This window comes from Ylistrum balloti, unplaced genomic scaffold (genome assembly GCF_031769215.1).
Source record: "Ylistrum balloti isolate Yb309-2 unplaced genomic scaffold, AGI_CSIRO_Ybal_v1 Utg370714, whole genome shotgun sequence".
In the NCBI taxonomy this organism is placed as follows: Eukaryota; Metazoa; Mollusca; class Bivalvia; order Pectinida; family Pectinidae; genus Ylistrum; species Ylistrum balloti.
Window position 1 is genome coordinate 1,029,099 of NW_026782426.1, and position 26,093 is coordinate 1,055,191.

Sequence of the window (26,093 nt, forward strand, 5' to 3'; positions counted from 1 at the left end):
TCTCTGTTTTAAGCTGATGTTGTGTTGTAAGCTGGAGGTTGCCTGTGTTGTGTGCCTTCCTCATACCCTGCCGATTTCCCCACAACTGTTTGCCAGTATTTTAAATCCAGTGTTGGAGAATTCTCGTGCATTACCCCCTAGGCTCACACTTGTTTAGAATTACTGGAGTTTTTGTTGAAATCAAAATGAAGTTAAAATTGAAATGAAGGCCTGGCTTTGTGAAGCTTTCTCCATTTTATGGAAGCTTTTGTAAGCCTGGTGCTGGAACGGATTTGTCGTTTAATGGTAGCGGCGTAATGGCCCCGCAAGGGACACATTGTTTATCAATTAATTGACTAGGCTCCCAGTTCACTGATTCTTCCCGTCTTTTTGATACATTATACAATTTAAATCCAACAGAAAACTTCTAAAAAAAAAATCATTAAAGAATTTTAAATGATTGTGTATTCCTTCAACAGAATAGGAAATGTGGCATATTCGAATGTCAAATTCTACGGTTTTTTTTGCTGTATTGGAGCAAAATATTTCTCTTGGGTCTATTTAGATGCGTAGGATGAGTTGAATGATGAGAAAATTTTGTATTAATTTCTTGGTTACAAGTGGCAGTTGGATTAACATTCTCTGAACTTTATTTAGTCAAGCAGATAAACTCTTTTACACTTTTAAGACCAAATTATGTCCTGGATGTGCCTGGATGTGGCAGTGGATTTAATTCTATCATGTTAGAGGATTCAGAATTCAAATTTGTTCTCAGGTTTAAGGTTAGGAACAGTTATGATAATATCAGAGCGCTGAAACTCTTCTTCCGTTATCCATTTAATCTTATCACAGATCCCTATTACCATGCCTCTATTTCAGATGTCATTTTAAAGATTCGTTCAAATAAAAAAGAAAAACGAATTTTCTTCGCTAATTTTTCAACCGGTATTAATTTGTATCGCTTGCAATGCAGCGTTTCTGGTTTCCTTTTATTTCCATGAATACAAGGTTTAATTTGTGTTTTTTTTTATCTTGAAGTCAATCTAATGAAGGAAGCTGGATGTTTTTCTGTGTAATTTACACTCAGTCATTTCTTTCACTTCATTTTACATTGTTTTATTAGATTCCACAGATTTGAGAACCGGTTTCAAAAGAGATAATTTGCAAACCTCTTTGCCATTTTTCAATGAAATGGGTAACAAGACAATTAGGATGTATTAAGTGATGGTACACTGAATATTCCTTTCGGAAGCAAGACCTGGGAGGTCCGTGTACTGGAGAGGGTTCTGTAGAGGTATGATAAACACAATTTATGGTGAACATCTAGATTACCTGGACAAAACCCATGACATTTGATCTATTGACACATCTGTTGGCACATCTGTTGATGTAACTGTTGACACATCTGTTGATACATCTGTTGACACATCTGATGATACATCTGTTGACATATCTGAGGACAAATCTGATGACACCTCTGTTGTTACATCTGTTGTTACATCTGTTGACACATCTGATGACACATCTGTTGATACATCTATTGATGTAGCTGTTGCCACATCTGTTGATACATCTGATAACACATTTGTTGATACATCTATTGATGTAACTGTTGACACATCTGTTGATACATCTGTTGACACATCTGTTGATACATCTATTGATGTATCTGTTGACACATCTGTTGACATATCTGTTGATACATCTGATGATACATCTGTTGACATATCTGAGGACAAATCTGATGACACCTCTGTTGTTACATCTGTTATTACATCTGTTGACACTTCTGTTGACACATCTGATGACACATCTGTTGACACTTCTGTTGACACATCTGATGACACATCTGTTGACACATCTGATGACACAACTGTTGAGATATATGTTGACACATCTGTTGACACTTCTGTTCTGTTGACACATCTGTTGATACATCTGTTGAAACATCTTTTCCAGTCAGAGGACCAAACCTCAAAACCAAAAGAAGTCTCACGCCTGTTTGTATTTACATATTTGCACAAGTTTAAATCTACTCAAGAGTTTAATGAGAAATTGAATTTGCACAGTTGTGAGTCTCATGAGGTTTGTATTTGCACAAGGGTTTCCCGAGAGTTGAAATTTGTTGAAGGATTTTATGAGTGTTTGTGTTTTTATAGAACTCGCACGAGACTTAAGATTTCATGATTGGCTTATGTTAAATATGTATTCACAAATCATGGCATTCTTTGAATTCTCTTTGATTAGACTGTAGTTTTTGTGAGAAGGAAATCTTTTCCAATTAATGCAATTTTAAGGACAACTCTGTAAACACTCAGTATGTTGGTAAATACCAGACTACTGATTGTTGCTGTTTGACATTTTCAGTATTTTTATATCTTCTTTCTCTGTATCTGATTTTGTCAAAAGCAGTTTCTTTAAAAAGGGATTTATACTGATGATAAAACATATTTGATCAAGTTTTTGTTGTTGGTTAGTTAAGGGTTTTCCGTTTTAACTTATTTATCTTACTGCACTAAGGAACTCTTTCATTAGGATCTAATTGTATTTTTATTCTTTCACAGCCACGCTAATTACAAGTCATTTGCCCTCACAGTAAATTTATGAGAGTAAACTCTTCTTAACTCAAATGCAAGAGATTCAAAGAAGGGAAATAACTCCTCCATAATCATGATAATTCCTATTCTTAACAAAATCAATGAATCAAGTTCAGCTTTGGTCTGGATTACCGTAAAAAAAAATACCCTTAAAGTACACAATTTTTGTTGATGAATTAAAGGTCAAAAGTAGGAGGTACTCACATGACATAGCGAAAGGTTTTGAAGTTTTTCTTTCCAAAGAAATATTGAAGATTCTGCAATGCCGCTGTCCGTGACGATCAGGATTATTTTGTACTATATTTATAAGTATGAAATAAATTTCATCTCAGAATTTGATAAAAATACTTTTAACCAATCTCTTCTGGTATAATAAAAATTTGTTTAAAATTTTTAAAAAGTTTTCTAAAAAAATGTTTAAAATTCTGTAACTGTAGCCTTTTGGGGAATTTTAGTTTCATGTTTTAAGTTCATATTTGCATTCTTGAAGATACTTTAATGGTATTTTGAAAGAACTGATGTAAATTTTGGAAAGAAAATAAGAGGAAATTCGCCAGCCTTTTAAGCCAGTGATGTGTTGTTTAAAAATTGACTCTGTATCACACCCCCAGTGCCTTATTGTTAATGTACAACCAACGATTGTGAAGATTTGATAACACTTGTCACTCGGGCTGTAGAAACCGAATGTGTTTTCTTAAAAAAGTGGATCTGTAAAAGGTGACGAGGATGAATATTACAGAATGAGGTTGACATGTACTTTGTTTGAAAAAATCAATATAAACTTGAATTGAAATCAATTGTATGGTTAAGAATATTTTGTTGTGTCTAATCCGATAGAAATTTAAACATGTAACTTTGTTGTGTTTACTGTATACATAATATTTTATCATTGTTAGATCTTTGTGTAGTTTTAAAAGAGAAAAAAACACTACGTTTATGTATCTTCTTTTCGTATATCTTTATACGTACTTGTAGGAGATGTGACATTCTGTTATGATAATTAACATTATTCCAAATTTCTAAAAGACCACGAGGTCGGCATCGCGTCACTTTGTATGTCTTTATAACCAGCAGTACGTATGTTGGCTTGTGCTTGTTCCAGGATGATTATGGTTCGACTTGAATTACAAGGGAGCCTTTGGCATTTTGAAGTTTTAGTCTGGTAGATGGTAGGAATATTGATACATATTGAGTATACTACATGAAAGCGTTAACCGTTACGCCGACATAGGCGCTGTTTAATCGTACTTAATATATTGATGAGGGTCCAAACTTACGATACTTTTAAGTGTCGTAAAGGGTTTCAGCTCTTACATCAATAAGTAAAGGGAAATCTAAAATAAAAATGTTACAAATACATCTACATCCTCGTGAAATGTCAGGAGATAACACTGGAGAGTCACAAATGCCTAGAACAGAAAGACATTGACATGTAGAATTGGCTTCATCGAAAGAACTGTCAGAGATCAACATGGGACAGGAAGTTAGAGAGAAACGCGAATGATGATTATTTTATAGTCCGCACAATAGCATGCCAAGAGTTAGACAAGAATCAATTATTTTAGTGTGAAAGCACAGTTTGATATTAGGCATGATTAGCACACAAGGTTATTGTTATAATGTTATTACACAAATGGTGGGTAATTCCTGTGCTGTCAGTAAGCGGATTGTTGTCACGTTATGAAGAGGATGCTAGGTTAAGGCTCGTCATTTATTTCCATTTGTAGAAGTCTGTACAATAGATATAAGATAAAGGATAGTTATCTACATTACTGAAATGATACACACGGTATCATCTCAGCTCTAACTTAATTCTGTATCAAGTGTTGTTTAAACAAAAATCACTTAAGGCGGTATGCAACCATGTGCATTATTTTCATATGATTTGTATTAAAGTTATTGCCCTTGAGGTGAAGTTTGACATTACCATTAGAATTGATTGGAAATAATATCATAAATAAAATATACAGATTTTTAAATGACACTGATGCAGGGATGGAGCACTTGGACGATTAAAACTTAAGCATGATGATTAGAAATTAGAGCATTCTTTCTCCTTTTTTGTGTACGACATTTGGTAGGTCCAACTTCAAAAATACTACCGTAATTATCTAGCAAAAAGCCCATTTTCATGATAAGCCCACCCATATCTACTGTTCAACTAAACCATAACTAATACTATTTCTTTTTTATGTATAAACCCAGTCCCTGTGTGTTGTTCTCCTGGGCTAATCATGGGAGAAATACAATTTATTTATTTATCTGTTTTTTCACCTGTTCAGTGTATTATTGAGTGACCTTGACTCGCATAACTGACAAAGAAAACCCCAATATCCTTGATCTTCTACATTGTTCATTAAAGTGCTGTTTTTTTTAGAAACAGTATTACATTTTGTTATATTTTTCACAGAGTTTTGGAATTGTCAATCAATATGTTGGTGGTTCCAAACATAAATACATGACCATTATCCAAAGAAATGGATGTCGGAAATTTTACAGTGAAATTACCTTTATTATAGGAGTTCACTAATTACCAAGTACAATACAAAAATTAATTTGTTCGACCTTTTCAAGGCTGCACACACAGGACAAAAGGAACAAGATCATTAAGAATGAATGATATTATTGAAGGCATTTTTGAGGTTGCAGAAATTAGGACTTTTTTGGGTTGCTTTGTGACATCACAGTAATTCATGTTTCATGTGTTTCTGAGGATAGTAAGCCATATTTCAAGTGAAGATGTGATGGATGTAAATATATCATTTGTGACTTGATGGTACACTGAGAGTGTAACTTATATATCTAAGAATGAAGAGAAGGATAGGTATAAGATTTTTAATATTCCTGGATTCTTGTGTAGAACTTAAAAATCTTATCCTTGGGTTGACTTATCTCTGCCTGACAATACATGAGAGTGGTTTTTTTTATCTTCTAGACACAGAATGTCTTCATGTTGGTGAACATCACTATCTGTGCATTTCTGTTGAAGAATTTGACCTTTATACTGCATAATTTGACCACTCTATAGAAGAATTTGACTTTGTGTTGAAAAACTTGATGCAATGATAAATCTGGCGTACAGTAATGCATCTCTGTCAGTGTTATTTAACGAATGAAGAATTATGATAGATGATCTCCAGAGACTACAATCACCTCACGTTTTTTCCTTCACAGAGTGTTTCTTTCACACTCATACAGAGAAGAGGTGCTTATTAACTATTGTTGATAATCAATCATGATTTTTAGGTAGGGACAAATTAAAGTGGATCATGATCAGAATGAATCACATGACTGTCATGTGATGTCATTCTCAAATATACAGAAAGTGACAGAGGCTTTGACCTTCAGTGTGTTTTTCAGTTTCATTTTGATGCTCTCACGTCATGTAGGGTTCCTAATCATTGTCATATCTTGAGTACCTTTTGACAGATTTGGTTTATATTTACCCCATCATCTGTAACATCATGTTTTACACCTGATCCAATTCTGTTTGGTCTTAAAGTAGGACATACATATGTAATAACCACTCTCTAGTTCTTCAAAAATTCTTTAAAAGTTAGTCACACTGCTAAATACTGGCCTTGTTCAGATCAACATCAAACTGTCTTTCGGCACAAATTTATTAATTTTCAGTCGGCTGATGGTTTTGACATCTGCGGAATAACCAGACAGGAATCAGGGGAGTTTTATTGTGACATTTGTGAGGAAGAAATAATAGTCTTTAAGTTTTCTTCATCAGACAGTTACAAGTCCCTGTGAGGCTTAGTGTGATAAAATCTGACAGGTCCTGGCCCTTTATTGCTTCTGTTTACACAGTACCATATGCAATTATTGCAAAATGAAGATAATATAATAGTATTTCAACTTTGAGTCATCACAAGAGGTTAAGTACAGATTTTATACTTGGCTAGACATTGTTCAATAAAGTCTAGCCCAAGTTCTATTTCTAGTTCATAAACCATTACTGTTCTATATCTATATCTACATATATGACAAGGAAGGTGATAAATATTTAAGACTATTGCTAAAAGGTTACAACTCAAAAGAGTCGCGATCTTATAATTCTTTAATGGTTTCTGGAAATAATTTTGATGCCTGAGTTATCTCCCTCTTGCCATGAAGTATTAATTAGCAGTATTTTCTTGTTATATAGATAATACATAGACTAGGTCTTTTTAACAGTGACCTGTTAAAGTGTAACTTCAGAAATATTTCATAGCTGGATATTACCATGTAATGCATACTTATTTGTAAGCTCAGGACCAAGACACAATTTTAGGACTATCTAGAAAATTACTGAGCCTTTGGCTAAACTAGCATGCATTTATCCTGAAAGGAAAAATGTTGTTATTGTAACGGTTAACTGTTTCTACTGCAATTTTAGACTTTTGGAATAAATTTAAACACAAGTTCATTTAACTAACCTTAAGTCAAGTGAAAATCCTACACTCTGATGTGTACTTTACTTGGAAGAAATTTTAAGACCTAGCCGGTGGTTTTGGGTCGGTGTTACTCCCCTGTCTTTGCATTAGAATGCTTGTTTACAGAGATGGTTTTGTCTCGTAAGGATATTACCAATTCAGTTAACACTGTATGTATGACATAAAACGTGTTAGACCAGATGTCAAGGTCCTGGAGCCATATTCTCTTGTTATTAGTGTTAACAGAAAGCTGACAAACTTGTCCTGGAATTGAAAAAGGCTGAGGGCGCTGAACTTTTGTAGTGTACTTATTGTTATCTATTCTTAAGATAAACAGGATCAGGGACCAGTCACACCAGACAGTCACACCAGACAGTCACACCAGACAGTCACACCAGAAAATGTCAGGGACAGGACCAGACAGTCACACCAGACAGTCACACCAGACAGTCACACCAGAAAATGTCAGGGACAGGACCAGACAGTCACACCAGACAGTCACACCAGACAGTCACACCAGACAGTCACACCAGACAGTCACACCAGACAATGTCAGGGACAGGACCAGACAGTGAGACAAAACAGTCACATCAGACAGTCACACCAGAGAAAATCAGGGACCAGTCACACCAGACAGTCACACCAGACAATGTGAGGGACAGGACCAGACAGTCACACCAAACAATCACATCAGACAGTCAGACCAGACAGTCACACAAAACAGTCACATCAGACAGTCACAGACAGTCACACCAGACAATGTCAGGGACCGGACCAGACAGTCACACAAAACAGTCACAGACAGTCAGACGAGACAATGTCAGGGACAGACCAGACAGTCACACAAAACAGTCACAGACAGTCAGACAAGACAATGTCAGGGACAGACCAGACAGTCACACAAAATAGTCACATCAGACAACAAAATCACATTAGATAGTCAGACCAGACAATGTCAGGAACCAGTCACACCAGACAGTCACATCGGACAGTCACACCACACAGACACCCCACAAGTTAAGGAACTAATCACACCAGACAAGATCAGGACTGTATTCTGTGCCATTTGATAGAAAGGAAAGCAACATTTGCTTTGAAACTTTTTATATAATGAAATCTGTAAATTTTTTTTATTAAAAACCAGAAATTTGAGATATTTATGGGATTTAAGACAGAGTGTCCTTGTGAAGTTGGTGCTTACTTTATCGAGCATGATATGGAAGGCCAAGCACATGATATCCAAAACAATGACATCGAATACAACTCAGATCTTCAACTTTAGAGAAATTACTCTAAGATGGTGCTAGATGGGTCCTCAGTGGGACATATGATTGAGTCATGTTCCATACAGGAAGATTTGGGAAATACGTCGGCAATGAGATATTTGCCGAATTGCTGCTGAATGAAAACTCTTAGCAGTTCCAGTGTGTTAATTGATACCAGGATTGAGGTAAAACACAATGGAAGACAGACTAGAATTTGACCCCAATATAAATTCATTGGAAAGAGAAGTTCTTTGTTCCTGAACTTGTAACCCACCAAGGTGGCCAGACAAGTCTCTTGTCGTAGTGATAAGGACTTGTAACTGTGAATCCTGTCAGGAAGGGCTGAAGCTGTAGAAGTTAGAATGGCCATATTGAAATGTACTTTATCACTCGAATATTATTGACCGATTATGGTCATTGCCTAGGGCGAGTTAACTAGTTGGTAGTGTTCAGTCGCATCACTAAGCTGACCATTGATGTTATTGGCTAGTTGTCTGACCAGCAATGAAAAGAAGCTTTAGATTTTAGGAGCCAGTTTTCACCTTCATTGGTTCAAGTACATCATCCAGTGTCAGCTATAAAAAGAAATCCCAATTAAAGTATATTTACACTCACAGGAATTTCTATTCATCATAAGGTGAACATATTGATACTGTTTACAGCTCTTGTTTGAATCTTTACCATTTTGTGTCTCTGAAATCAAATTATATTTACGGCAAATGTTAATTTAGATACAAGTTTGATTTACACCTGTTTGAGAGTCAATTACCCGAAGCAATTGTTTTTATAAATAAATACAGTTAAAACTCATTATCATGAAATTCAAGGGAACCAAAAAATATTTCAACTTATAGAAATTTCAAAGCAAACAAAGTGTCAAAATATGATTGATGACATCAGTTTCCTGACAGCAATAACAGTTGAACAAAGTACAGGCTCCGATAACACTCCGTTGTACAAGCATCGTAATTTCATCTGTTATTTTAAATGGTCGTAAATAATCAGAAACAAACAGATTTTTAATTTCTTGTTTTATCGTTAAATTGTTCAAATAACAAACCATATAATAACAGCTACATTTGAACTGGCTTTGTTCTGTCCTACAAATGTGTACGCTCCCCTTACTGACAAAGCACATATAAATCAAATATTTTACAGAATGATATGGAAACAAAATTATGTCTCCCCTTCTCCTGAAGGGAGACATATTGTTTTTATAGGAGTTTCTTCTTCCTCCTCCTCCTCCTCTCCTCCTCCTCCTCCTCCACCTCCTCCTCCTCCTCCTCCTCCTCCTCCTCCTCCTCCTCCAATAATTTGGTGTTCTGAGCATAACTCTTTTCATAATTAAGAATGAAATTAAGGACAGTGTGTCACGTACAAAAAATTAGGGGCCATGGCCCTTTTATAAGAGAGTTATTGCCCTTTGTAAAAAAAACTTGTCCGCAGCATAACTCTCTTCGTAATTGAGATAGGATGATGATATTTGGTATACATGTTCATGACTTAAAGATGGTGTGTCAGGTGCAAAAATTTGGGGCAGTGACTCTTTTATAAAGAGTTATTGCCCTTTGTTAAAAAAAAACCTTGTTCGTAGCATAACTCTCTTCGTAATTGAGATAGGATGATGATATTTGGTATAAATGTTCATGACTGAAAGATGATGTGTCGCATATAAACATTAGGGGCCGTGGCCCTTTTATAATAGAGTTATTGCCTTTTGTAAAAAAAAACTTGTCCGCAGCATAACTCTCTTCGTAATTGAGATAGGATGATGATATTTGGTACACATATTCATGACTTAAAGGCGGTGTGGTGTACAAAAATTAGGGACCATGGCCATTTTATAACAGAGTTTTTTATGCAATCATTGGTAATTCATCAATCAACTTCCTCATCAACACCTTCAGCAATTTCAGTATATATGTACGACTGTTTTATTAACTTTACTTTGAATGAACAAACATATGACAAGGACAACACTGGAAAGTTTTTTAACCAGTTAAAGAAACATGCAAACTCTAGACTTTACAAATAACACACAGATATAGACTCTATCAATGAAAAGTACTTTCAGCTCTTCATTGTCCAAACACTAAATCTAACAAAGTTCCCAATCTCAGTCTTTTAGTAAACAAGCATGAAAATTAGTTTCTCTTAGAATTGTTAAGATCAGATTTCGTCAAAAAGTTTGTACTGGTTTGACAGTTTCTTTTTCATCATTTCTGAAGATGCAGCCAACCAAACTAAATATGTTTTGTGTAAACACACTGCTTGTTTAATGTACAGGTAAGTAAGTCACTGCTACAGGATGGTGACATTTAATTTCTGAAAAGCCAACTTTTGATTGGTTAATTAAACTGGTAATTAATAGTCAAAGACTAAATGTTATTTGTACGATGGACCGATACGCTTTAATTTTGTGTTGTTAATAAAAACGAAATTAAAGTTTGCTTTTGGCACGCTACCAGAAACAATATATGAAGCTACAGATTATATTAACACGACTTTACTATGAATGAATAAACATATGGATGTGCCGATGTTTGGACAAAAATAAATTTTCGAGATAATAAATGACTCTTGCTTTATAATTGAAGGGACTGAAAAATCGCTTCAACTCAAAACAAAATTTTGACTCAATGAAATTCAAGTCATCCAAACAAAAAACAAAAAGATGAAGGAGTGAAGAAGCCGGGACTTGGAAATTGTTTTGACTCAAGTGATTTCAAGACAAGTGTCAACTCTATAAATGGTTTGAAAATTTGGTCTCCAACAAATATTATAGTAAAAATGACTGAAACTTATGAATTTGGTATATAGCCAAAAGTTCCTGCTACAAAACTGTTCAGATGCTAAGTCTTGGTATTTCTTTTAGGAGCCGTAATTAAACCGCTGTACTTAAAATATAAAGTATAAAAAGATAACAGTACGATGACATAAGTACTACACCTGATCATATTCTGGTTTTTATAGATTTCGTTTAGTTTGATATTGCTAGAAAACAAGGAACATACATCAGGATTTGTTTAGGAAGCTAGAAATAACCATTTCTTCTAGGCATTGATACAGATATAATTATGACCCCTGACCTAAATAGATCAATAAATGAAATTGTCCAATGTCCTCGGAGTTTGGTTATAAGCTGATTAGACTCGTTAACTCCTCTCTGTAAATCTCACTAATTACCAGATACCGCCCCAGCAATGAGTTCACACACATCACTTAGTAAATATATTCACTTCAGAGGAATATAATCAGGACCACTCTTTCAACCTGTCCGAGAATTTCATTAAAATCACTCTCATCAATTTAGACTTTTATCTCCATCAAATTTCATCAAGAATTGTGAGCTTTACAAAAAAAAAAAAAAAAATAATAATAATAATAATGATAAAAAAATTGAAAGTTAAATATTTATTTGCTGTCATTTAGAATTTTTGCGGATAGTCAAATTATGATTTATTTGAATATTGTAGAGAGGTTAAAGGTAGAATTTATATTTGTTGACCTGAGTCCAGATTAAGCTGACCAATTCTAGAACAGTCGACACAAGGTCAATAATGACTGTATTATAGGACGAATAAGGTCTGGAATTAATTAAAAGTTCCAGGATTAGTGGGCATCTGTCACTTTGATACCTCCATTTTCTATACCTCCATTGCTTGTCACATCTCCTGTTGTTTCATCTGTCTTTCCATCCTGTCATTTCATTATCTCCTACTCCATTGCCTCCATGCTTTCAGCCTCCGAATTTACCAATCAGTCAACTGAGACTGTTATATTGTTCCTCAGACATTCCAATTCTGTAACTGACTTTACTGTCCTGCCTCAGACATTCCTTTCCTGCCTTAGACTTTCCTCTCCTGCCTCAGACTTTACTTTCCTGTCTCAGACTTTCCTCTCCTGTCTCAGATTTTCCTTTCCTGTCTCAGACTTTCCTCTCCTGTCTCAGACTTTACTCTCCTGTCTCAGACTTTCCTTTCCTGCCTGAGACTTTCCTTTCCGGTCTTAGGCTTTCCTATCCTGTCTCAGACCTTCCTTTCCTGCCTTAGACTTTTCTTTCCTGACTCAGACTTCCTCTCCTGTCACAGACTTTCCTCTTCTGTCTCCGACTTTCTTCTCCTGTCTCAGACTTTACTCTCCTGTCTCAGACTTTCCTATCCTGCCTCAGACTTTCCTATCCTGCCTCTGACTTTCCTCTCCTGCCTCTGACTTTCCTCTCCTGCCTCAGACTTGCCTGTCCTGTCTCAGACTTTACTCTCCTGTCTCAGACTTTCCTCTCCTGCCTCAGACTTTACTCTCCTGTCTCAGACTTTCTTCTCCTGTTTCAGACTTTCCTCTCCTGTCTCCTTTCCATCAATTCCACTTCAGACTTTCCTTTCTAGCCAATGCACTAACTGTTTGAATGGTTTTTATTGCAGAAGTTTAATGTATAAGTGTTACGTGAGACAACTCTGACTGGACCAGATTGACGATGGATACACTGTACACCGAAAAATTTCACCACAGTTTGATTTTCCCCTTTTTTGTAGTAGAGCAAAATTGAAAAATGGGCTAAACATATATCTATACACATGTTTTAGGGCAAATTCAACACAATATGAAAATAGATAGTTTTATGTGAGTCTGAATATAACAACGCTTTCTTCAAAAAATATTAAAAGTCAGAAAACGTCTAGTTCATTATGACATTTACATGAAAAAGAATGGACAGGTAAATTGATGGAAGTATCTGAGGAACAATTACAAACTGCATGTTCTTCTGTATCTGGAGAGGGAGGTAAAAAGAATATCCAGATGGTGTAGTTTTAATGAGATTTACAGATGCTTATACAAGGGAGGTAAACTGAAGATCAGATGGAATTCTGACGAGAGTTTCAGGTGCAGGATGTTTGGAAGGTGTCGGAGCATGACCTCTACAGTTACAAGTTTGTCGTTGTATGTCTACTTCCTGTAGTTGTGTGAGGTCAAGGTCAGTTGAAGTAGAGATGTACCTCTGTTATAAACATTTGTAACCGACACCATTGTTATAGAACATTGTTATAGTAGTCAGGGTATAACAGAATTTCACATCAATTTTTTCTTTTCACCGTGTGTAGACATGTTATCCAGGGTTTTCACAAAACCAGAGTAAACACTGTTATACTCATTATTAGTGATATTCATTCCCGTCCATCAGTCTTTATTTGTGATGACTAGGTATTCAGGGTTTTTGGTTTCAATCACAATATTTGTGAAAATAAATGGCACAACAATAAGTTGTTTATATGTGAGAAAATCACAATAATACATAGCACACATAACTTACAAAAGGACGATGGTAAACAAGATATGTACAGAAATCGGAAAAATAAATAGTGTAGTTGGTTTAGCATTATATGGGGGATACAGGGAATTGAAAGTCATGAATAGCGTGGATCAGTAGAAAGAGAATGGTATACCGGAAGTTTAGTATCTCAACCCTGACGTAATTCATTAGGAGAAAATCAATATCAGGGAAAGATAAGTATTACCTACATATCCCGTCCCCATCTACATTTTAATGGTTGTATCTAGGTCGAGCTCAATATTAATGTCCTTAAAGACATACCAGAAATTTTAGTTGAAAAGTCGATGTTTTTGTGACTTTTGTGTGACCTTGACCTGGTTGTACAAGTTAAGGTGTAAAAGTGGCAATTACGAGAATCTTCTGGGGAATATCGGTGGAGACATTTACACCGATGTGCAAGAGGGTGTTGTTATATTCCTAGTATGTCCATGAAGTACATTTACTATGAATGAGAAGACTTTAAAAACCAGGATTGTAATCAAAAATGTTCCTTTCTATTCCCAGGGTTGTAATATACTTCACGTAAATCTTTCATGTTTCTCAGTATTGAGAATATTAACAAAATGTTGTTATATAAAAACGTGACATGAATTTGTTGTGAAGTTCCGTATGAAGTATGAGTAATTGTCGTAATGGCGTCTATCCAGTTGTGTTTATTATTGATACGCAGCTCATGCACCGTCGCCAATCCCTGATCTGAAGGCTCTAGAAACACCCGATTTCAATCTTCCTGTCATTTTTGGGTGTGCAAATCATTGATCCTGTCCATTATCATAACACTATTAAGGAAGCTTTAGATTCAAGCACCCAGACGACTTGATTGTATCCATTCATCGGCATGGCGACCAGGTTTCTGAGAAGTAGTACCTGACTTCAAGGCCACCCTGTCAATGTTATGAATTCTGGCTGGATGACATAAATTCTGGTTTTCTTCTTCCTCGATGGCAGATAAGCAGAAATAAATTGGTAGTGTTCTAGCTAGGCTCTATTTGAGTTTTCGTCTTTGAAATATTGGTGAAATTGGACCAGACGACAATATGGCTTTGAAAGAGAGCTGGTGTTATTCCAGAGAAGTCCAAACTTTCCAAGTATAGTGGTGCCACTATATAGATATAAACCTCGAGGGAGTGTCACATCGCTGGTGAAATATGGAAAATGGGGGCTTTCTGTTTTAAATGAGATTGAAAAGGTTAAGAAGCTCCCTGTGGTTTGTTTAATAGTTTCGTAAGCTTTTGCTGCTTTTTAGAACGTAAAAACAAAATTTCTGTGCAAAATATTGGAATTAAATTTCCTTTAAGTTTTTCTCAGTCTCTCGGTAATTTTTCACAATATGCAGTCCGTCTAAAAATGATTGTGTTGATACATCCAATGAGTATTTGAATCTTAATGTGAATAAATGTAAAACACTTAGTCTATCTTAGTAAATAACTGAAAGCATAAAATTTAGCAGAGAGAAAAAATGAGAAGGATTGGTCTCTGTATCATGAGATCTAGTGTGTTCCCCATTACACCTGTAGAGGCAGGGTGAAGGAGGCTGCAGTGGAAAAAGGGAGCTGGATGGGTGTGCTGTATTACATATCTGTCATTGTTTTTCTTACTATGGATTGTGATGAGAATGGGTTTGGGGGTGGGGTTGGAGGGGCAGAGGTAGGGGGGAGGATATGGCATGTAATTTATATTTTCTCTGTCAAAGTTATAGAACTTTTCTTATTGTAGCCTTGATTTGGTATCAGTCAGGAAAATAGAAGGGTTTCTTAGGCAGTGTTAAGTTGCTAAAGAGCAGTCAGTAGTAGCTTATGAAAGAAGTAAGGAAATGAAAGCAGAATTTCGGAGGGATGTGTGTGGTACATTGGACCTTTTGTAGCTCTGTATGTTGGGGGTGATTGGCTCTCTGATGTATGGTACACTTTGTGTGGTACATTATAAGGTTGTAAGCACCAATGACTAAAACAGACGGCTCCACATACTACATGATGTTTGGTCAAAGTTGTGAAAGCTTGCTATTATTTTGAATGTTAAAAGAAATCATAAAAAACATGAAAAAAGCTACTAGAATTTTTTTGTTCTTTTGGCATAGATTGAAGTTGTAAAAAATTTTTTCTTTTTTCTTTTAATTATCGGTATTTAAGAAATGGAATTGGCTGCAGCCTTTGTTTTATATGGATTCAAGTTTACTGTACTTTTAGAACCTATATTATAATTATAATGATTTTAATACACTGTCAATCAACACAACAGGCTGTGTCTTCCAGAGTCTTCAATGTTGTAGAAATATAAGAGATTTTTATGCCCCCGCCATTTATGGCCGGGGGCATATAGCGTTGCCCATGTCCGTCCGTCCCGTCCCGTCCCGTCCCGTCGCGTCCCAAATCAGTATATACCACCTAACAACTTCATTCGGACCTTTCACTATTATTTCACATGGGGGGGCGGGGGCATTCATGTCTTACAGACTTTTTCTAGTTTAAGTAAATATTAGAACTGGATATCTTTTGAAGTTGCATTTCTGATGTATATAACCTGGCGCAATAAGTAGACATCTTAAAAATTTGTGAAGTCATCAATAATTTGACTCTCAAAACCAATGGGATGCTAAAAAAAGTTGTTTTGTCTGAAAACTGGAATTTTAAAAAAAAAATGACTCTTAACAAGTAAATATGCTTTTCTTAAAATCACAAATTGCAAGCTTATCATACCAGCTTGCAAGTACCTTAATTAAAAGGAATCAGAGGCAGAAACTGAAGTCTTTAGAATGTTTGTATTTCCCACAGCTACAACACATGTATATAAACATTGTTGTGAGTGCCAACTCCAGACAATTTTCCTTTCCCAAATGTTTGTTGTTAGATTTTAAAGATAACTAAAAGTTCAGTTTAGGTTTCAATTTGTTTTTAAGTAGAATTGTGTGGCTTTGATATTGATTTTACAAAATGAACTGGATATCAATCCGTAAGTCGATTTTCCCCCTAGTATCACGTTTACAACAATAAACAATAGAAATATGTTGTAATTAGGCCTATATGGGTTTATTGGCTTTCGTTGTGCTATCCGTCTTCCTGAAACTTACAGATAGAAACAATCGCAGCTCAAGGCCAGAAGTATTGCTTGGAGACTGACAAAATTCACAAACATTTATGCTGTACATGGCAATCTTTTCAATTTCAAGGCTGCGATTTCCAACCATGCTGTACCATGTATGACGTATGATTTCCCAAGACTGGTTGTTTTTTTTTAAATTTAGGCAAATGAAAATTGAAGTAGACAGACTGTTCCTGTGTTACTGCTTTGCTTGAAACAATGTATTCAGCCTATTCAAGGGTATGCTAGAACAGGATGATTTACAGGTAAAAAGTCATCTCCTTATGAACTGTTGATAATATTTCCACCAAATTTTCTCTGAACATTTTGTTTTTCCGTCCACTGAATTAAGATATTAAGAATAGTCAGTGTTTAGATGTTGGATCTCAACTTGAGGGGGAAAATTATTATGTTGGCAAAGGGAGTGCTTGCCAAAATATCTCTCACTCTATTATTTTATGTTGTGGAACGTCAATAGGGAGATTGGGGGTCCCCAAAACTTAGAACCACACAAAAATACCTTAGCATAAGTTATCTTGTACTGCTCTTTCTGATGGACTGGTGTGATTTTGAAATGATGAACAATCGGAAAGATTTACAGATATTTTGTATTTAAAACTTTTGACGAAATCAAGAGTTCAAAAAAAAAGGTTTTGGTAAGTACATGCCACTAGACAAGTTAGTAGTTTTGCTTGGAATAAAATCATTTTGATTTTTGCTGTCTAACACATGGCCTTTCTATTCATTACAGGTTGTGTTGCTGACCAGACAGTCCCCTTGATACAGTGAAGACTAGGTAGGGGTGTTACTTTTAAATTATGTACTAACTAAATCATTATTTGTTGTTTTTCTTTAATTATGTTATAGTTTAAAAGTTACATATCTGAAGTACACAAACACCAAAAATTACACCTACAAAGAACTCAGTTTGGAGATAGTGGGTTTCTTTGCTTAGTTTTTACAGGTGAAAAAAGGTTGTTTCCCCTAGCCAAAGTGTGAATTATTTTTCCCAAAATGAAGAAAAATCCAAGAATATTTTCCCTTATTCTATGTACCCAATTTATCAAGGGACAGACTGCTGTTCACTCAAGATGAAAAAACACTGCAAGTCTATATTTTTTTCTATAAAGATGTACAGAAATTTGCAAAAAGTTAAAAAAAAGTTTGGAGTCAGTACAAGGAAAACATTTGTGAGAAAGTTTGGATGTTGTTGATAAATGCTTGTCTGTAGGTTAGCTACAAACAACATTCACCATATCTGGGTAAGACATGTGTCACATTACAATGTCGGGAAACAAACCATGTTTTTACTATCTTCCTCAACTGCAAAGAAAGCAATAGTACATACAACTATCAAAAGATATGGACAAATTTCAAAAATTGTATTTCCTAATTCAGCCAGCAGGTGTTTAGAACGGTGTACTTAAATAAAAAAGGAGGCTGTATGATCGGATATTCACAGAGTCTTAAACAGCTGTCAGACTTGCAGGCTTCTTGGAATTAAACGTTTGTCATTTTCACAATTCCTCCTCGACAGATCTAATAGGCAAGCAGTAATTGGCTGGTAGATATACTCCCTCCATGCTAATTGACCTATCACGCGCCGTGAACAATTAATCACGACACTAGATTTTGGAAAACATAATTAGAAAGTGTCAGTGTAGATTTCTTTCAAACGTCATCTCCATCCACAGCACTGTAGAAAACATCACAAATTTCAAATATGTGCATGATTTTTCGCTTTGTTTTTTTTATGTTTCATCGCTGTAAAGAGCACAATTAAAGGAGATTTCACTCTGTTCCTTTGTGTTTAATCCGTGTAACAAACACAAAAGACAGAGATTTCACTTTGTCTCTATGTATTGAACCAATGTAACAAACACAAAAGACAGATTTCACTGTGTTTCTATAAATTTAATCACTTAAAACAATCTTAACTCTCAAAGCTATCTGTTAAAATCTGCACCAGAAAAATCCTTTTGTTTTGAATATATTTGTAAATTAAAATTTGGTTTGGTAAATTTCTTCCGTTACCATAATAAGTAGAAGAGACTCATTTGTAAATGTTTGCTGATACAATATCTGTAAGTTAAAATTCATAAATAAATCCCATGTCAGTATACTCTGATAACAAAACGTTCTAGTTGGTAGAGTACTTGGATGTATGTTCATAAAATAAAATCGAATTTCCTAAGGGGAGGGATATATGAGACATGCAGATATGTAAGTTACTTTTAATTAATCTCAAAATTGAAAAATGAAACATCAACATTTTGAAATTGCAAAATTCATTTTTCATGAAGGTTTTAATTGTATTGCGATTTCAAATGCGAAAGAATTTTTAATCAGTTGATAAATGAAATTTTGACAAAGAATTTCAACTGATTCTACCGGCGTTATTGAGAAGCATTTTAAAAATTCATGAAATGTGCCGAGATTTAAATTTCAAATTTTTTAAGTATTGTGAAGGAGTTTTATTTCTCAAAAGTGAAGTTGAAGTTGAAGCTTTGATGAATATGAGAAGGCAAAAAATAAAGAGTGTCTCAGGATGTCTGAAGTAGAAAGAATGACAAACAATAGATTGAAAATTTTAAATGCCAAGGCTGAAATTAGATGTGAAATAAAAAGAATGGGAAGTAATTTGATAACCAGTAACACTAAATTATATTTTTTGAACGATTTTTGAAATGGAATTGAAAGTTAGATATCCATTCCCCGAGTTTCGGAATCTTGTATAAAACTTATAATTCCTGATAAAACTATTGAGAATATTTCATATTGCACTGTTTCTTCTCATTCTCCATATTAAACTTGTGTAGTCGGCATTATTTTACAAGATAACCAATCATCTGCCTGAAAGACCAGCTCCTAAGGAATGATCATGTACACTTAATGTAGACAAAAAGTAACTCCTTCCTATAAAATAAAAACCTGTTGCAGAAACAATTTGTCTGTAGGTATATTCAATTTTCCATGGAGATTAGTTTCGCCTCATGCTCGTCTTGATGCACAAACCACATGCCATGCACGGCCATTACTGGCCATGAAGGGTATGGAATGACAGGTTTTGTTCTGCGGCTACGGCCTGATATGACACCTTCGGACAGCTTTATGATCATTTTGCATTGTTCTGGCCTGCAGAGTGCATTTTTTGGCTGTTTTTTTGGTACTGATGACCTGCCGTTGTCGATTGTGGGTGTAGAGTTTGCTAAATCTCACCACAGCTGGAAGTTTTGCTGTCTGATGATTTGTGTGTAGAATATATTAAAAATTACAATCCCTCACACTGGTTTACAATATACACACTTACTATATATTCTTAAGCAACATGTAAGATTATCACCTTTGTCCAAGCTAAATGCCTTCTCTTCTTCACTTTGTTGTTGGTTGTGGCAAGTATATAGAAATTTCTCCATGCTACCTCTGGTCTTGTAAAACATTTTGAATCCTTTGGTCCATAGTGATTCACTGATGAGTCCTAACAGAACTAAACAAGTTGGATGTAGTTTTATTTACTGTTTGACATTATCTGTTGATAAATGCCCGGAAGATTATAACAATTGCCTGCTTTGATGGAGATGAATATGAATAGACACACACAGAGATGAATATCTTAACTTAAGATTTATGAATATTCATAGATCAAAGATTAAAATTTTTGTATGATATTACAAAGAATGAAGAATGGATGTCGTACATTAAATGTTTTTAGATAAGTAGTTGCTTTAAACTTATCAAACATAGACAATTTTAACTGTTTCATGAGAGTTCAAATAGACAAATTTTAGAAATATATTATTGTCAGAAACAATGACATTTTGCTGTTACAAAGTTTCCTTTTGTGTCTGATACAATTGGTATAAAATTGTCATCACCGATGGTTAAAAAAGAAATTGTATATAATTCAATATGTAAATATTGACAGAGGATTACTGCACAATCATTTTACAGTGTATGAATATACAGCCCCCTGTGTGACAGAACCCCTGGAATATGTGATGTCTGCAAACCTGTCCATCTGTCCTGGATTTACAATCTGTCAAATTCTCCCTGAAACACAATTAACTGGAGTTATTGTAGTGTGACTTTGTTATCTTGTCTCTCTTTGGCTTGTTGTAAAGTCTTACATGTCTATGAACTGTTGCTAAGGTCCTTTGTCTCCATAGTTGGTTGCTAAGGTCCTGTGTCTCTGTGGCTGGTTGCTAAGGTCCTTTGTCTCCATAGCTGTTTGCTAAGGTCCTTTGTCTCCATAGCTGGTTGCTAAGGTCCTTTGTCGCCATAGCTGGTTGCTAAGGTCCTTTGTCTCCATAGCTGGTTGCTAAGGTCCTTTGTCTCCATAGTTGGTTGCCAAGGTCCTGTGTCTCCATGACTGGCTGCGAAGTCCTATGTCTCTGTGGCTGGTTGCCAATGCCAGTTGTCTTCTTGAATTGTTGCTAAGGTCACAGTCTCCATGACTTGTTAAAAGTCATATGTCCCCATTACCTGTCGTATGTGTCTTTGACTTGTTGTAAGGTCTTGCGTCTGTTTGTGATCTGTTGCTGAGGTTTTTGTCTTTACAGCTTTTACAAGGTATATGTGTTTCCTTGGTTTGTTGCAAAGGTCTTGTGTCATTGTGACTTGTTGTAAGGTCTTGTGTCTGTTTGTGATCTGTTGCTGAGTTTTTTGTCTTCACAGCTTTTACAACGTATATGTGTTTTCTTGGTTTGTTGCAAAGTTCTTGTGCCACTATGACTTGTTGCTGTAGTCTTTATTCTTCACAGCTTTTACAAGGTATATGTGTTTCCTTGGTTTGCTGCAAAGGTCTTGTGTCATTGTGACTTGTTGCTGTAGTCTTTATTCTTCACAGCTTTTACAAGGTATATGTGATTCCTTGGTTTGTTGCAAAGGTCTTGTGTCATTGTGACTTGTTGCTTAGGTCATGTGTCCCTTTTAATTGTTGTTAGATTTTACGATGGTGCTAAGGTCATGTCTCTGTGACAAGTTACTATTAGAACCTGTAATGTCTTGTGACCAGAATTGATCATTGTGAATATCCCACAGCTCAAACTGCCACCTAAATTGATGGACTAGTGTTGGAAACAGCTGTGGCTGATAACAAAAGGTGGGGCTATATACTTTCTTTTACATGAAGTTCAGGGAAGGGAGATAACTCTAGAACGAAATACTAGCTAAAACATTATATGTGTCTGATTTCAGTAGGGGAATGGCTAGATCCATGTGTCTTTGTGTACTACAGCTATAGATGGTGAAATTTGATAAATCTTCACAGAAAATGGTGGGAATATCCATGTACCTTAGATTTTATTGTTAAAAGTAGAAAGTCAGGTTTACATGTTATGTACAATCTTGTCTCATCGCCTGACCTGCCAATCATCTGCTTACACGCCACTGACCACTCTAACCCTTGACCAGTATGATAAGAAATTTGGAGCCATATCAGTTTCTTTTTTTCTGTCTGTTTGATTGACAATAGTGATAAGAAATTTGGTGTCCAGTATTTTCATTGTAACTGTCCTTTGTCTGTTTGGTATGAGTGGTCAGAAATGGAAGGGTTTTCAATTATGTTTGTTCTGAACACTGACCATTTTAACCAGGTTATCCAATGATTCTGACCACTCTGGTTCTGACCACTCATTTGCCGTTTGTAATCAAATACAATTAATACTGATATTTATTTTCCTGTCATTTGGTTTCACCAGTTGTTTGCAGAGTCCAGCCGTTCATTTGATAGATGACACAAACTAAACCCGTCTTTTTCTCTATTTGATCAGACCCACTCAGTTCTGACCACTAACAATACATTCTACAGTAAGATGATAATAGGCGTTCTGCTTATACGCCATAATAGGACATTGTCTTGTCATCAATATCCCTGTCTGTACCTAAAGCCAGTAAAAGGATGCTGAAATAACGTTATGGTATGGTTAAATGTATTTTGGGAAGATTTCATCAGATACTTTGAGAACCACGTATCTATTTCTAATCACGCCATTTATAACTATTATAAGCTTGATTTCTTGTTTAACGTGGCTCTGACAAGATTTCTGATATAGAACATATCAGTGAAGATAAATGGTTTTATACCCTTACAGAATTTTACTGATAGAATATGAAAGTTAATTCCGGAGATTGACAAACGAGTCTGAGGTGCACATGTATGTATGGATATTGTAATCTCCAGCTCTTCATTGTAAGACGTGGAGTTTTTATTTTACTGGAGATTTAGGTCGGTAGAGAGTTTATTTAGTGGAGCTCTTCTGGGAAAGGAGTCTGCTGCACTTTAGGGTAGTCAATGATAGATACATACTGTATATATCAGACAGGAAATATATGTCAGGTTAAAAGCTACCGATATCTATTACTGCTCAACAGAATTATAATCAAATGCTAAGTCATTGTCCTACAATGTCCCTAACTTTGATGTAGAATTAGTCTGATGGCCCCTTATAGCCGTATAAACTTTGGTTGTCTTTTAACACAAACATAACAGTTAATTATCTTTTTACACTACGCCTGTTATACAGTAACATTTTGTTTTACTGCCAGCATTACACAGTACTTCATTATACTGTCCTCATTTGTCAATTAAAACTTTGTTTTTACTTCACCATTTGTCCATTAAATCGTTGTTATACTGTCACCATTTGTCTATTAAATCCTTGTTATACTGTAACCATTTGTCAATTTAATCCTCATTATACTGCCATCATTTGTCCATTAAATCCTTGTTATACTGTCACCATTCGTCTATTAAAACCTTGTTATACTGTCACCAGCTGTCCATTGAAACCTTGTTGTACTGTCACCATTTGTCCATTAAAACCTTGTTATACTGTCACCATTTGTTAATTAAATCCTTGTTACAATGTCACCATTTGGTAATTAAATCCTTGTTATAATGTCACCATTTGTCCATTAAATCCTTGTTATACTGTCACCATTTGTCCATTAAATCCTTGTTATACTGTCACCATTTGTCAATTAAATTGTTGTTATACTGTCAACATTTGTCAATTGAAACCTTGTTATACTGTCACCATTTGTCAATTGAAACATTGTTATACTGTCACCATTTGTCAATTGAAACCTTGTTATACTGTCAACATTTGTCTATTAAAACCTTGTTATACTATCAACATTTGTCCATTTAATCCTTGTTATACTGTCAACATTTGTCTATTGAAACTTTGTTTTCCTTCACCATTTGTCCACTAAAACTTTGGTATATGGCCTTTAAATAAACAGTGAAACCTTGTTATACTGTCGCCATTTGTCCACAAAAACTTTGGTATATGGCCTCAAATAACAGTGAAACCTTGTTATACTGTCACCATTGTGAAATAAAGAGAATTTTAATTATTGTCAGTTGTGTAAACTTGTAAACCCATATTGCTGTGTTTTGAATGCGAGCTTGATGGAGATGAATCATTGTTCGTGTAAACCCATATTCCTGTGTTTCATATAACTATGGAATTAAGAAGTCATATCGATGTCTGAACTAATCACGTACAGCAGTGGTTTGGTCAGTTACCAATTTCTGTGAGATAGGGAATTAGAGCCAACATCTTATTTTGATATTCTTCGATATACGCTGAGCGACTCGCTTTACCATTTTGAGAGGAAATAAAGACCAATCTCTGTCCATGTTGACCTTCCTTTACTCACTGACCATAATTTGACCATTGTGATAAGAAATTAGAGACCTCGGCTATGTCACTTGACCTTGGGGGATGGACAATGACCACAGACAGCTCAGGGTATTTGAGAAAGCTGGACATAAAGAACCAATTTCTTAATACTGTACATACTGATAGCTCTCTGGTTGCATTGTGTGGTCATCTATGCCATATAGGCCCATCACTGACCGATCTCCAGCCAGGCAGCCAGCATTTTATGATTGTTACACGTATATAAAGGAACTTTCATTTTTTCTCTTGAGGGGAGCCAAGTATTACCATATTTCATTATTGATAAAGTATTGCGAGCCAGCTCCAAGAAAAGAGTTAGGCATCCAAAACTGTATCTCATTTATATACAGGATCAGCAAAAATGTTGACATAGCTTTTTTTTTTCTGGGCAATATTTAATTCTATTATTTCATTTTCAAATATGACTCATGATATCAGTCTGAAGTGAAGAATAAAGTCTTCAAATTGGTTATAAGAAAATGCATTGATTTTAGTGGCTGGGTTTATCATGTGTTATATACGGTTATAGAAGGGATCTTATAGAGAGCATGTATTTCTTTTATGTAAAATATGGTATTTAGACAAATCTTACAGAAAGCAGTTGTGTATTTCATGTCAAATAAAGTAATATGATGCATCTGACAAAAAGATATGTGTATTATATGTCAAATGATACAAGTTTTATTTGAAAGAAAATGTGTGTTTTTTTATGTAAAGTACGGTAGTAGAATATAGGATATCTGTTGAAATAGATTACTGCAGCTTGTGTGTCCATGTATCACTTGCCTTGCCTGTCGTCCAGTCTCAGTATCTATGTGGTCCTTGGGTCGGTGATCATCTCGAAGGTCATCTCTGGTCATTGCAGGTAATGTTTCACTATAGTAATGACCTCTGGTCACTTGAACCATGAGTGCTGTACTTAAGATTCCTTACTGCTTCAATCATCAGCTCCAGACCAATTGCTTAAGTAGGAAAATCCTGGACAGTAGGATTGCTTGACCATTCCATCATTCTTGACCAGTCCAGCTCCAAGTTACCATAACAACCAGAGGTATAGTTATCCTACTCCAGTAGACTGAGAATTTGAATGCTTAAATTAACAATAAATGTAAAGTTTCTTCAATGTCATTGAAATGGGAATTGGAATGTGATTTTTTTATTTTTATTTTGTTATCAAAATTGACAGATTTGGTTAATTTTTATACGCCACTGGAGGCGGTCGTATATTGGCGTCATCTTCTCTGTCCGTCCGTCCATCCATCCGTCCGTCCGTACGTCCATTTCTTGTGAACACAGCTCCTCCAAAACTGATCATCAGATTTTCATGAAACTTGCTCAATGTCACAACTACAATGGGTAGATGTGCATGAAGGGGCGATTTTTTGGTTCGTTGATTTTTGTAAGATTTATGCCATTTTCAACTTTGTGTCTGTAGCTTGCTCATAGTGGAGCTTTGTGAATGCAACTCCTCCTAAACTAATGATAAGATTTTCATAAAACTTGCTCAATGTCGCTAATAAAATGGTTCGATGTGCATGAAGGGGCAATTTTACGGTTCATTGATTTTTGTAAGATTTATATATTTTGTGGTGGTGTATATTGTGTCCACGGCACTCTTGTTACCAATAATATAATGACATCAATTTCTACACCAGTCATATTAAGGTAGTCATCAGTCACGGTTAAAGGATTTATAGTTACGCTTGACAACTTATTCAAATTCATTAAACAATGAT

The 26,093-nt window shown here is 35.4% G+C and overlaps 1 protein-coding gene across 1 annotated transcript; it reads right to left on the reverse strand.

Moving 5' to 3' along the window:
- Positions 1-1,307: 1,307 nt before the first annotated feature.
- LOC132557738 (uncharacterized) lies at positions 1,308-25,265 on the reverse strand. The gene is made up of 2 exons (XM_060222260.1): positions 25,144-25,265; positions 1,308-1,977 (listed from the first exon to the last, which is right to left on the reverse strand). The coding sequence occupies exons 1-2, from the start codon at positions 25,263-25,265 to the stop codon at positions 1,308-1,310; spliced, it is 792 nt and encodes a 263-aa protein (XP_060078243.1).
- Between the last annotated feature and the right edge of the window lie 828 nt (positions 25,266-26,093).

Excerpts from the sequence above, each read along its gene's own strand:
- LOC132557738 (XM_060222260.1), bottom strand. The coding sequence starts at position 25,265 with ATGGTTCAAGTGACCAGAGGTCATTACTATAGTGAAACATTACCTGCA. Across the intron at positions 1,978-25,143 it reads GAGACTGGACGACAGGCAAG|GCGTGAGACTTCTTTTGGTT; the intron begins GCAAGTGATACA and ends AAATACAAACAG.